This window comes from Numenius arquata, chromosome 23, assembly GCF_964106895.1.
Source record: "Numenius arquata chromosome 23, bNumArq3.hap1.1, whole genome shotgun sequence".
Taxonomy (NCBI): Eukaryota; Metazoa; Chordata; class Aves; order Charadriiformes; family Scolopacidae; genus Numenius; species Numenius arquata.
In genome coordinates, this window is record NC_133598.1 from 5,470,481 (window position 1) to 5,483,560 (window position 13,080).

The window sequence follows — 13,080 nt, forward strand, 5'->3', positions numbered from 1 at the left end:
GTAAAGTAGTACATACATCAATGTATGAATCCGTTTTTGAAGGATGGGATACTTGAGTCCTGACCTAGACCTTTCCTTTTCGTTGCTATTTGATTCCTACGATTTGATTTAACAGCAGCTCTCCGTTGCAACGCAGTTTCCAGAAATATCTATAACAAAGAGTGAGGTGAGGGACAACAAAACATATCCGTGAGCCATGATCAAAACCGTTTTTGTAGGGAGTTTGCAGAGCTGGAATAGTAATTAAAAGAGCTCAAATGTCCAAGGGCTGTCGAGCCGAACTGTGGACATGAAGACTAGGAACAGCTTGAAACTAATAAATCTTGGAATCCGATCCTGTCACTGTCCGTGGGATATTTTTCATAACTGATAGTCGCTGACTCTGGCCCCGGTCCCTACATCAGGCATTATCCATCCCAACGGAAAACCTGCCCAGAAATTAGATCAGGCTCCTAAATCCTGGGATAAGGAGGATGCCGTTGCTGCTGAATTGCCTGATCCACCGTCCGTTCCCCGTTCGCATGCTCCAGATTGAATCGACCCTTAAAGCACAATGAGATACCCACAGGGTCAGCTTGTAAACACTGGGGAAGACAAAGCCCTTGCCTCTAGGAATGCGCAACCCACAATGAATTTGATGGTTACAATAAAAGTATAGGGAACAAACATTAAAAGCCACCACGGTGGGAAAGAGCGTGGGCATTGAAAAAGTAATTTAACTGGGACCGGCAGAAGAGGGCTTTGTAGGATGGAGAAGGCTGCTGGAAGCACGAGGGCTGAAGAAACACATTTACAAGCACAGGCGCGTGCCCAACCACCACACATCCCTCTGGGCTTTACTGTCCTCTCACTTGTGTGTCCTATGTGCTACAGGGGCCGGACATCTGGATCACCTTCTGCTTTGGAACAGAGAAACCAGCCAAGAAAATGATATCTTTCAAAGTTCTCTCTCTGCTCCTCGCTTCTCTGGGCTTTGTTTTGATGGAAGAAAACGTCTCGGGGTAAGTGTTTTGAAAAGCTCACAGTGTATTTTGAGCCTGTTCCAGCTCCCCACTGGAGGCAAATGGACTTTTTCCATTGGCATCTTGATAAGTAAGTGAGAACATGAGTCCTGAGGTAGATCTCAGATAATAGAGACAGCCGAGCGTATAGAGATGAGCAAACGATAAGAGAGATATCAAACTAAAGCCCTGAGCCTTTGAGCCAGAGCCAGGAACTCCCAAGTTTTCCCTACAAATTTCATGGCTCTGGGTTAGGAGGAACGAGCTGGAAGTCAACCAGGAAGAGAAGGTGGTTGGCTGAGAACTAGAAACGAGATGTAATCATCTCACATGAAAGAGGCTAGGGGACATCCAGTATCTGGAAGCTTCTCAAAATATGACCAGTTCCATAAAAAGCAGGTATATAATTAATACTTTCTGTCTCTTTCACTGACTCCTGCTACAAAATTTCCAACTACCACCTAAGAATAACCAAAAGAATCCTTTTTAGAGCAGTAGGAGCTGCTGCAATCCCAGCTAATAGTACTAAAAAAGGATCAGCCTTGAAATCTTTAGCTACCTTAGGTAGCCACAGGTCAGTGCTGGTCTCCAGGTCAGCCCTTGTCTCCTGACATCCATCCTGAGCCTCTCCAGGACATAGGAGAAGGTTTCCTTGGCCCCCAGGTGTGAAACTCCCTGGAGGAGGGAGCCTGAGCATCCTTGGTGCCTTAGCTCGGAGCCAAAGCCCATGCGAATTGGGCTACGGTAGGGAAAACCGCACTGACTCCAGACTATCGGCAAATATCCCGAGCTCGTCTCCTCCCGAGCTCTCAAATCCGCGCTGCAATTGTGCGAGCAGCCAGCAGAAAGGATGAGGAGCACGTTAGCCCCCTTCCCCGGCCACCTCCTCCCGCTACAATGCAGGAATGGCCACCTGAACCAAGAGAGATTGAAAGCGATCCCAAAACCTTGTTGCTGACCGCAGGGACGGCGTGGGCCACCACGTGTGACCCAAGCGAAACTCGGCACGGCGTGTGCTCCCGAGCTGTGCGGGGCTCACCCTGCCTCTGTGCTCTCACCCCAGCGTAAGCGTAAGGACTCCCAGCGCCAGACCAGTGCAAAGACGCTACTCCGAGGCCACCCTGGCAAGCGACTACAGCCGCACGATGGATAACATGCTGAAGAAGAACTTTGTGGAGTGGTTGCTAGCCAGGCGGGAGAAGAAAAGCGAGTAAGTGCGTAGACTCTCAATGCTCCTCCGATCCAAACTCACAGCTGTCGTCAGCCAACTGATGGCTACAGAAGAATGTAGAGCCGAGGATATTTTTCTTGGACGGCAGCAGTGAGTCTCTAGGGAGTTGGTTTTCTTTTTTTTTTTTTTTTTTTTTTTTTTTTCCCTTTTATTTTTCTAAGTCCTAGAAATGTTTCTGGTCTGTCGGCACACAGCACAACGCTCCCTCTCCCTGTCCAAGACCGCCGCCTTCTCTGGCTGGTGGTAGATGGAGCGGGAGGGAGCCGGGTTTTGTGAAAAAGCAGCATTTGGGCACCCTCTTGTGGCACCTGGGGCTGATCTTTTCCCATTTCCCCTTTCCAGCAACATCATCGAGCCATACAAGAGGGAAGCCGAGCCCCAAGTATCAGCTGCGAACGGCCAAAGATTGGACCTGGATACCCAGGAAGCCAAAGACTTCTTCGCCTGGCTTCTGAAAGCCAAGAAAAATCCCAGGTGAGACAGGAGAACAGAAAGAGGAAAATCTGGTGGCAGGGAGGGATGAGGTCCCCGAGTGTTTAACTTTCGCAGGAATGTTTTGGGGCAGGTATCAATGGTTAATAGTGCCACGTAGGAAAATGAGAGGATTTTGATTTCAAAAGGAAATTCCACATTTTGTAATTCTGACTCACGAGTGAGGAAAAGAACAAAGACCAAAAAAAAAAAAAACAACACCCGAACCTTTCTAATTATGAAATTTCTCAAAATATAGATGATTGGGGTCTTGTTTGTTTGTTTGTTTTGCAAATGTCTGCGTAGCCTCATCAAAACCCAGCGCTTTGATAAGGTCAAAGCACGGATTTTTGACAGGGCTGAAGCGCATCCGCTCCCGACCACCCCAGCAGCACCCAGGCGGAGAAGCGCTTTGACCTAATCAAAACAAAGCCCTCTCGAAAGAAAACCCTCCAGCGAAAACCCGGGTGAAATTGATACATTTCTGCAAAACACTTTGATTTGATCAAATCAACCGACAGTGTTGGGCGGGGGGGGGGAAGAACCAACCCCGCTCGCTCACACTCTCAGCACGTTGACCAGTTCATTTTCTTTTAAAAAAGAAACAAACCAGTTCTTTCCTCCTATCGCTGCTACAAGCTCTTAATATGAAAAGCCCGTCATCTAAACGTGAAACCACAAAGGAGAGATGCCTCCTGACCCAGGAGGAATTTCCCAGTTTGTTTCTCATCTGAATATTCCCAGTAAAGGGCACAGATTGATTTATTCTTTTTAAGATATAGTAATCTTAAAATTCATCACGATCAGGGTAACGATGGCGATACGAGCCGGCTGGGAGCAGGTACCTCTGGGCAAGGTAAGCGGGTCCATCTGGAGCTCTGCGTTGCCGCAGCTCGTGCCTCCGTTTCCCGAGCCATCTGGCCGAGAGCACACTTGCGCGTCTCGGCGCGGCGGCTTTGTGCTGTGTCAGCACATCCACAGCCTGTCAATAGCCTGCTTCACCTCCCCCAGTCTCAGCTTATGCCACAAACATTCGAAAAGCAAATCAGACACACGAGTCCAGAGAAAAATCTGTTCTCGGGCACTTTCTATATTTAAAATGTAAAAAAAAAAACAAAAACAAAAAACACCAACAAATAAATGAGGGATGCATTTCCTTCCTTGAACATGAAGGGGATTTTACAAAACCTAACAGGTTGCTGCTGCTTTCGTCTTAAAATGGTGGCAAGAAGGGGGGAAAAAAAAAAAAAAGGCACTTACCGCACACAGCCCACATCCTTCAGGCACAATCCTAGTGTCTTCTGGCCAAAAAAATGGAATTTCTAACTGCAGGGAGTCATGGGACAGTCACCCAGAACGAGAATCTGGGGGCATTTGTTGTCTTTTACAGCCTTTTGCATGAAAACTGCCTTAGAACCCGGGGGTGCGGGGGATGACCCGGGGTGGGGGAAATGAGCACAGCTACGGTTCACAGAGGTGTCTCGGGCCGAGCGCTCAGAAAATCAGACACCGAGAATTGCCAGTCGTACCGCAAATACCCAATCAAAGAAAACGAGGGCTTTGAGGGATCTGAAGAGGTCACTGGGTCTGACCTCTGCTCCCAGGCAGGATCAGCGCGCCCTAAACCGCTCCCGACAGATGTTTGTCTAACCTGTTCTGGGGGGGGAGTGAAGCGGGGAAGGGAAACCTTTGATGCTAGCGATTAATCAGCTTGATTAGCTTCATTTTTAATTTTTTTTTTTTTTTCCTAGCGTTTTCCTTAATCTCCTTAATTGCAAATAAAAAATGCGACTTGCGGGCAAAAGTCCTTCTGGGGAACAAAGGCTCTCCTTTGTGAGTTCGGTGCTGCTGCACCCACGCTCTGCCTTTCTTTGGGTGCCTGCTGGGTGTAAGAGGAGGTGGGGGTGCAGGGGGGGGGGGTGTCACCCCACCGTTCCTTCAAGTCCCCCCCCCAGGCCTGCCAGACGCATTCAGAAAGTGCCCACGCTCACTGTGGGGCAGCCCCAAACACGCCAAGATGGAGGCGCTGCTGTGCGCAAGGGGCTCGCCACGGCAAAAAGAGGTTACAGCTTTTTGTGGGTTTATCCGAGGCAGGTATTAGAAGACGAGGAGAATAAAATACCCCCGTGAATTTGAGGGGACTGGGGTACGAGGCTGTTCTCTTCTGCATCCGGCTCGTTGCCTCCCCTCCGTCTTCACGACGTGGCGCTTTTTTTGCAGTTTTGCCTCTCTGGAAGGTTCAGAAGGTTTGAAGGACGTCGTGAACCAGGAGTTTCTGACGTGGCTGATGTCGACTGATCTCTGCAGACCAACGTGAGTGGCTGCTCAAACTATTCCCGTAGTTACAATCGTCCCTACAGGTCTCCTTGTCCCCAAACGTACTTGCTGCAGGGCTCAGTCCGTGAATTTTAGGATTTCTTGAGATAACCACCGAGCGCTCACACGGCGCAGCTCGGCTGGGCTTGACTGGGGAGTTAAGAGCTTTGGCCAGAGTTTGGTCCTGCAAAAATATCTTCAGACCATTGACACGACAAAGACGGGGGAAGGCAAATTTCAAAAATTTACCGTCTAGGGAAGGGAGGTGAGTAAATCCTTTCCCCCTTTTTAACGGGAAAAGGTGGTGTTCGTTACAGGAAATATTTTTTCCTGCGCGTTGTACACTGCCATGAAAGGCATTCAGAGAAAAAAACAAGAAGAAATTGGGATGCAAAAGGTACAGGGGAGGGTTCCCAAGGAGGCTCAAGGGAATGGTGAGCCCACCCTGTGCTTCATTGAGGAAAAGCAAGGCTGAGAGAGACCAAGTCACCATCTATTAAAAAAAAAAAACCACCAGTGAGAAAAGAGCCACTCCTGCCAACGGCAAAAGCCGGCACCAGAACAAAAAGGGATCTGGGGTTGTTCAGCCTGGAGGAGGCTCCAGGGAGACCTTGGAGCCCCTTCCAGTACCTGAGGGGGGCTACAGGAAGGCTGGGGAGGGTCTGTTTCCAAAGGCCTGCAGTGACAGGACGAGGGGCAATGGCTTTAAGTTGGAGAAGGGGAGATTTAGATTGGATATTAGGAAAAAGTTCTTTCCTCTGAGGGTGGTGGAACACTGGAACAGGTTGCCCAGGGAGGTGGTTGAGGCCCCTTCCCTTGAGATATTCAAGGTGAAGCTCGACAAAGCCCTGGGCAACCTCCTCTAGTTGGGGGTGTCCCCGCTGACTGCGGGAAGGTCGGACTAGATGACCTTTGGAGGTCCCTTCCAGCCTGGACCAATCTATGAATCTATGAAAAAAGGGATGAACTGGCCACGAATAAATGTAGGTTGGAAATAAGAGGCCGCTCTGTGCTACAGACAGTTCCGTGCAGCTCGCTCGGACAACGCGAGGGCAGCGCAAACAAATGCCCCTTGAGCTCACTCACACCACAGCCCTTCCCCTGGAGAAACACTTCTTTGCATCTCTCTCCTCTAACCAGTCGCTGATTTTTCTCCAAACTCGTAGGTATTTACAATTAGCTACTAACTCCGATACGCCTCTTGCTATCAAAATGGATTTGTGAGGTTATCGGAGGGGGCTGGAGGGTGGAGAAGACAATGACTTGTGCCTCGTTTCCTACAGAAACCAGATGAAAATGGGTTAAGTGCAGCACCCCAGGAATTTTATGTTTTTCTCTCCCACTTGTGCTCCGTTAGGACTGCGTAACTCCAGGACCTCCCCGAGGAGCTCCCTCTTCATCCCATCAAGGCACGTGAGAAGGAGGAAGGCGCCTTACGTTCACTCTGTTCCGTGCATATTGCCTTTATTTTGCTAACGCAAGCAATAAAGAGTTTATTCTGACGCTGGAATGAGATTCAGACTAAGGTCTGATTTGGGGGTGGGCTGTAAGGCTGCCCAGAGAAGCTGGGGCTGCCCCATCCCTGGAGGGGTTCAAGGCCAGGTTGGAGGGGGCTTGGAGCAACCTGGTCTGGTGGGAGGTGTCCCTGCCCAGGGCAGGGGGTGGCACTGGGGGGGCTCTGAGGTCCCTTTCCACCCAAACCATTCCACGACTCGCCCTCCCTCCTGCCCCCCCCCCCTCCAACTCGGGGCTCCTGGGGGGTGACCCCTCCCATAGAGAGAACCCAACCCGGGACTTACCTCCATCTGGGGGGGGGTCACCCTTACCCGAAGCGGGGCTCCCCTCACCCCGGGGGAGCCTGAACCACCCTCCAGCGGATTTAAACCCCCCCCCCCCCCCCGAGGGAGACCCCCTTCCACAGAGGGGACCCACCCCCCAAGCAGGGCCTCTCCCCCCACCCTGGGGGGGGGGGGCAACCCCCAGCAGGGTCTCACCCCCCCCCAAAACACACACACACACACACACAAAGACCACCACCACCCACCCCGAGGGGCTTGTGGCACCCAGTGTCCCCCCCAGCCCCTCGCGGAGTGACCCGGGGATGGGACGGACACACACACACCGCCCCCCCCCCCGCCCCGTGCGTCAGCGCCGCCCGTCGCGGGGAGATGACGTCAGGCGGAGCGCGGCGGGGCCGGGGCCGGGGCCGGGGCCGGGGCCGGGATGCACCGGCGGGGGGTGGGCGCGGGCGCCATCGCTAAGAAGAAGTTGGCGGAGGTGAGGGGGGGCGTCGGGACCCCGCTGGGGAGGGGGCGGGATGCGGCCGGAACGGGTGTGGGGGGGATACCCGGTCTATGGGCGGCGGGGGTGCCAGGCCCGGTGTGGGGGGTACCAGGCCCATAGGGGGATACCAGGCCCGTAGGAGGGGGTTGCCAGGCCCGTGGGGGAGGGAGGGTTCAGGCCCGTATGAGGGGGGTGCCAGGCCGTGGAGGGGTTGCCAGGCCCACGTCAGGGGGAAATCAGGACCCACCGGGCCCGTGTGAGGGGTGCCAGGACTCAGCGGCCCCGGGGGAGATCTCCAGGCCCCGCCGCGGGTTGCCACCTCACGGGTCTCAGGTAGGGAGCTGCCAGGGCCCATCGGTCCCGTGTCAGAGGGGCCAGACCCTTCGGCCCTATGGTGGGGGGTGCCAGGCGTGGGGCCATCCCCGGCCTCATATCTGCCATCCCAGCCAGCACCAGCCCTGCTCCAAGCCCAGGGTGCCCCGAGCTTCCTGGCAGCCTCCCTGCTTGCCCAGGGCACTGGGCCGTGGGTCCTCATGGTTCATCCATCTTCAAGGAGCATTTCCCCCGTCCAGTTTTGGGTTCTGGTCCATCTGTCCTGCAGCACTGTCTCCATCATCCCGTTTTCCTCCTGCAGGCGAAGTACAAGGAGCGGGGGACGGTCCTGGCCGAAGACCAGCTGGCCCAGGTGGGAGCAGCCCCCCCGGCAGTGGGAATAACCGTGGTTGTGAGCCCAGCCGCAAACCTGGGCTTCATTCCCCTCTCTGCTTCAGTGTCTGGAGCGTTATCCTTGAGCAGCGTGGATAATGACAGCACCCCTTAGGCTGGCTTTCCATCAGAGAGCTGTGATGTTTGCTACAGGTGCCTTCTCAGGACCTCAGCAACATCTCATTTCTGTAGAACTGTTTCTGCCCCGCGTACATCACAGCTGCCCCCCCTTCTGAGGGTTGGAACAGCCCTTTGCCTTGTCTTATCCCCACTGTTTTAGTTTGTATTCAGTGTTAAAAGTATACATGTAGAGAATTCTGATTCCAGGGAGTGATTTTATCTTGTTTCCTTCCTTTAAGACCACTGGGGCCACGGGCACTGGGTGGGCAGCACGTCAGAGACCTGAGTGTTTCTTGACCCTGCTCCCTCAGTGCCTGCGGGGGGCTGCGTTAACAGAAAAACGGCATTAAATAACCATTAAGACAGAAACGCTTCTCTGCAATTCTCTTTTCAGATGTCTAAGCAGCTGGACATGTTTAAGACCAACTTAGAAGAGTTTGCCAGCAAACACAAGCAAGAGATCCGTAAAAACCCTGAGTTCCGGGTCCAGTTCCAGGACATGTGTGCCACCATCGGAGTGGATCCTCTGGCATGTGAGGAACAGGCACCAGGGGTTAATGACCAAGGATTCGTCTCGCTGTTCTCATAACAGCTCGTAGTGAAGCTGGTGGAAGTTGTCCTTGAGGAAAGCTGACGGTGTTTTGATTCTTGGGGCTTGTGAATTGGTGTAATGTACCTTTGGGTGGTATTTATTTAAAAGGGTGGGGGAAAACAGGTAGAGAGAAACAAAATGGAGACTTTTCATTGACAGATCTGAGTCCTCACAGCGAGGTTTGTGAGCAGCCTGCTTGGCATCAATAATTGTTAAGGGTGTTTTTACCCATGGTCCAATCGCTTTCCCCTTTCTCGCTTCACAGCCGGTAAAGGATTCTGGTCAGAGATGCTGGGAGTTGGAGACTTTTACTATGAACTGGGTGTGCAGATCATTGAAGTTTGCCTGGCTCTGAAACACAGGAATGGAGGTGAGGATCCCACCGTGTCTGGTTTCTAGAAACAGAGCAGGAGGATGCCTTTTCCCTGTGGAAAAGGAGCGGCATCACTCAGTGTAACGTTCTTTAGTAGATTTCACAAAATACCGAGATGGCAGTTTTGTCTTCATCGCCCCCAAAAAGCCTTGCTTTGTTTCTACAATGTTACAGCTGCCCCCCGCTGGCAATTATGCAGATTTACTGATTTCTACAGAAATCAACCAACTCTGCCCCGTTTGGGTAAGAAAACCATAATTCGCAGTATTATGGGGAAGGAGCAGGGATCGATGATGATCTTGAAGGAGCACGAAACTGCTAACGTTACTGCTTTGAGCCCAGCAGTAAGATTGTCTCTGAAGGATCGTATCGATATCCAGAAGAGTTGGAATACCAGTGCTAAGTGCCTAACGAAAAGACAGTAGATGTTCTTCGCTCCTAAAGGGCAATCTGAGACCAGGAATGGGCTACAGCAAAGCCGGTTGAAACTTGAGTCAGATACATTTGTGGGAGAAGGCAACAGCTGACTGTTCTGGGACCAGAAGCGACTGGATGCTTATCTCACCCAGGGCGTGATGCTGGGAACAATGAACAGCCGCTTGTAGAATGGCAGGCGGGCGGGAGTCAGTGGCAAATGCACAAAGGGCCCTTGAGGGCTCTGGATGGAGTAATTCTGTTGCCGTGCTGTAATGCTTTCCCGTCCCCTTTTGTTGACTCCTAGGTCTGATAACGCTGGAAGAACTTCATCAGCAAGTGCTGAAGGGAAGGGGGAAGTTTGCTCAGGATGTCAGCCAGTGAGTGTCGGCGTGTTACAGGGGAAGGGGAATCGAGTAGCATTCGGGGAAGAAAAGGGGGTGACTGGCCTCAGCAGCATTTGAAGGTGCTGCTGTTAATTGGACCCCCAAATTGGACTTGAGATCCACAATTAATGACTTCAGCATTTCGAGAAGCAGCGCTGTGCTTTCTCTGGGAGCCCTAAGGCATAAAGGACTGTTGCCTTGAGCAATTAGTCCCCTGCAAATCCAGTTCTACTGCCACATTCTGCTGAAGCTGCTGTGATCTCCTGAGCTGAAGGAAGGGGCTGATACTTCTCGTTACAGAAGCAGATTTTAGGGCACAACTCACCAAGATCACTAATTGGGGCTGAATCTTAAAGTTTGGCACTTGCAGCTCAGGTGCTCCAAGCGTGTCTCTAATGCAAGTCCACTTCTGAAGGGGGGGCACAGATAGGCAAACTAATTCTAAATTGATTTATTAACATTTTTTTCAGCTGTGGATTACCTGAAAGCACAGCAAGGTCCAAGGAGCTATTATTGCTCTTATTATACATCAGGTCTCCCTCATTAAGGGAGCGCAGTGTGCGGTCAGAGAGAGGCTCTCGCTTTAAAGCCTTGCATCTTCCTTCTCAGGGATGATCTCCTCCGTGCAATCAAGAAACTAAAGGTCTTGGGGAATGGTTTTGGGATTATCCCCGTTGGTGGAACGTATCTGATCCAGTCTGTACCAGCGGAACTGAACATGGATCACACTGTCGTCTTGCAGCTGGCAGAGGTACGGAGCCAGGAGATTTTAAAATACAACCGCCTTGAAAGAATCTTATTGCTTCTATGACAGAGAACTGTGATTAGACCAGGCCTAAGTAAAACTGTCCACACTCCCCTGAGCTATGGATGATAAGCACATGGGTTTTTTTTCCTCTCATTTCAGAAAAAGGGCTACGTAACAGTCAGCGAGATCAGATCCAGCCTGAAGTGGGAGACGGAACGTGCCAAGCAAGTGCTGGTATGTACGAAGGTCTCTTATGCAGAGTGGAGTTCAGTGACACCATTAAAACCTGCATCTTGTTAGCTCAGGTCCTACATCAACGTGGCTGGGTATTTCTCTTAGTAAAATTCAAATTCCGGTAGCCCGAGTTCTACACCCTCCCTTACCCTAGAGTAAATGTGGGGTCAGGCCTCTGCTATGAAGGGCTTCTCAGGAATTTAGTTACGATTCACTCACAGTTTCCGCTCTCTCTGCACAGGAACACTTGCTGAAGGAAGGAATGGCCTGGCTGGATACGCAGGCGGCAGGAGAACCTCAGTACTGGCTGCCTGCTCTCTTTACAGAGCTCTACTCTCAGGAAATCACTCCAGAAGAAGCCAAGGAGGCGATACCTTGACTGCTACGTGTTCTGTGCCTGTATATAATTCTTCTTGTGGGGTTATTTGCATATCACCTGAAACACAGCGACAGTGGACTTGAAATAAAACTTTTCTAAAAAGCGTCTAGCTTGAAAAGTTTAACAGGACTAATTCCTACTTGCTTACCTCTGAATTTTCTCCTCTGTTGTGGGTGGAAATGCCATTTACCGTTACAGACAACTAATAATGACCGTGTCACGGCAAGGGGGAAATTATCTAAGCTGCTATTGCAACTGCAAAGGTGACTCCGACTAAAGAATCTCGGAGCCAGCAGTGACACTGAGGAATATTCTGTGGCCCTCTCCGCTCCGTGAACGAGGCGTTGTTCCGCTAAGGAGCACCACAGTCTAGATTCTGCCAAAACAAACTTTATTGCACAAAAAAAAAAAAAAAAAAAGAAAGAAAAAAAAAAGAAAATCTTATGTACAATAGTATATAAACAAGGTATCTTAGAGTGACTCTTGTGCATATATTTTCAACTCAATTAGGTCTAAAAATCTGTTGCTAAAACATCTCTGCCTAGAGCAGTCATTTGAGGATTGTCACTTTGAAATGGAAACATTCAGAAATGGTAGGACAGATGACATTAGAGCTATAAAACTAATACTTCTCTTTTACAGCCACATGCTAGTTATGTGAATAGTGTCCACAATAAGGCATTTTCTCGTTTCCTTGTATCGGTGGATGGTAACGCCACATGCATCACAAACAGATTTCAGACCCAGCTCTGCCTGGGGAAGGCAGGGGAGTCACAGCTCTACCCACGACGCTACTGAATGGTGAAAAACAACGTGACATTTACAATGGGATTATAGAGGCGGTAAAATAGCAGGCAGCTCGAGACTTCTGGGGAGACCCCGCCGCCTCCCCGAGAGCTGGTTCCGAGGTGAACACCGCTTTATTTACTCTCGTCTGGTGTTTTGTGTTGAGTGAGTCCTATGTAAGTTCAGCTTTCCCTCGAGGGGAAGACAGGGTTTGAGTCGAAATCAAGCCAACGACAGACGCAGGGGTGTTTACTCGCTAAAGAAAAAAGGTTCCCCGAGTTGTTAAACGGCACCTTAACAATTCCAAAATGTTTCCACCTTTCAGCTTTTCGGCGCTGCCGGAGCAGCGGTGTGCAGGCTTCCGAGTTCTGCAAGAGTCGATCTAAATCAGAGACTGAAAATAATTTGAGTGAGGCGTGGGGCATTGCCTTTCTGTGCAGCACACGGCAGGGGCCTTTCGGGCCCCCTCTTTCTGTGCATTTTTTTTCTTTAGAACAAAGATGACCGCGTTGGAAGTTCTCCCACCACCATGAGGAGTCTCAAACAGGGCCGAGCCGGTGGGAAGGTGTTTAAGGAAAGCGGGAGAGGGCCCAGGACAACGTGCAACTTCGTGCTCAGCTTTCTATCAAAGCTCCCGTAAAAAGAATAATAAAACCAAAAAAGAGAAAGGTAGATTAAGCTCTTTATCAACAAAACGTTAACACTGCTCCGATCAATCATCCCCAGGCTCATACGCCTGGAGAAACCGGGCGTTTCGCCTCCACCCAAGTTACACCGACTACATCTTTGATGTAATGGCACTCGCAGCCGAGGGGCCGGCCTTCGCTCACAGTAAAAATAAAAAAAAAAAAGCTGCTGTTTTAAAACGTTCAAAAGCACCGAAGCGTTAAACTTTACGACACTCGGCTAAGTTTGGCAAAGGAATTTGTCGGTAACAAGGCATACACCTCTGAGGAACTCCACCCCGAAACAGTGGCTTCCTCCACTAGAACGGCCCCTTATTGTAGCGTTCGGATCTGCCGGCTGGAGGTGGCAGGAGGA

The 13,080-nt window shown here is 50.9% G+C and overlaps 2 protein-coding genes across 3 annotated transcripts; both read left to right on the forward strand.

Annotated features, from left to right (window-relative positions):
* The first annotated feature begins 927 nt into the window (after positions 1 to 927).
* GIP (gastric inhibitory polypeptide) lies at positions 928 to 5,020 on the forward strand. Its single transcript, XM_074163074.1, has 4 exons — positions 928 to 1,001; positions 2,065 to 2,211; positions 2,575 to 2,706; positions 4,924 to 5,020. Exons 1-4 carry the CDS (start codon positions 928 to 930, stop codon positions 5,018 to 5,020), a joined length of 450 nt encoding a protein of 149 aa, XP_074019175.1.
* Positions 5,021 to 7,221: 2,201 nt separating this feature from the next.
* SNF8 (SNF8 subunit of ESCRT-II) lies at positions 7,222 to 11,375 on the forward strand. 2 transcript variants are annotated; one of them, XM_074162778.1, is made up of 8 exons: positions 7,222 to 7,296; positions 7,937 to 7,987; positions 8,522 to 8,660; positions 8,985 to 9,089; positions 9,814 to 9,886; positions 10,502 to 10,643; positions 10,800 to 10,874; positions 11,116 to 11,375. In XM_074162778.1, exons 1-8 carry the CDS (start codon positions 7,243 to 7,245, stop codon positions 11,251 to 11,253), a joined length of 777 nt encoding a protein of 258 aa, XP_074018879.1. In that variant the 5' UTR covers positions 7,222 to 7,242; the 3' UTR covers positions 11,254 to 11,375. The 2 variants fall into 2 exon arrangements, with proteins under 2 accessions (XP_074018879.1, XP_074018880.1); XM_074162779.1 differs by lacking the exon at positions 7,937 to 7,987 and having other exon boundaries at positions 7,243 to 7,296.
* Positions 11,376 to 13,080: the final 1,705 nt, after the last annotated feature.

Coding starts and splice junctions, on each gene's coding strand:
- SNF8 (XM_074162778.1), top strand. CDS start 7,243: ATGCACCGGCGGGGGGTGGGCGCGGGCGCCATCGCTAAGAAGAAGTTG. Junction 10,644..10,799: donor TCGTCTTGCAGCTGGCAGAG/GTACGGAGCCAG, acceptor CTCTCATTTCAG/AAAAAGGGCTACGTAACAGT. Junction 10,875..11,115: donor AACGTGCCAAGCAAGTGCTG/GTATGTACGAAG, acceptor CTCTCTGCACAG/GAACACTTGCTGAAGGAAGG.
- GIP (XM_074163074.1), top strand. CDS start 928: ATGATATCTTTCAAAGTTCTCTCTCTGCTCCTCGCTTCTCTGGGCTTT. Junction 1,002..2,064: donor ATGGAAGAAAACGTCTCGGG/GTAAGTGTTTTG, acceptor CTCTCACCCCAG/CGTAAGCGTAAGGACTCCCA. Junction 2,212..2,574: donor AGGCGGGAGAAGAAAAGCGA/GTAAGTGCGTAG, acceptor TCCCCTTTCCAG/CAACATCATCGAGCCATACA.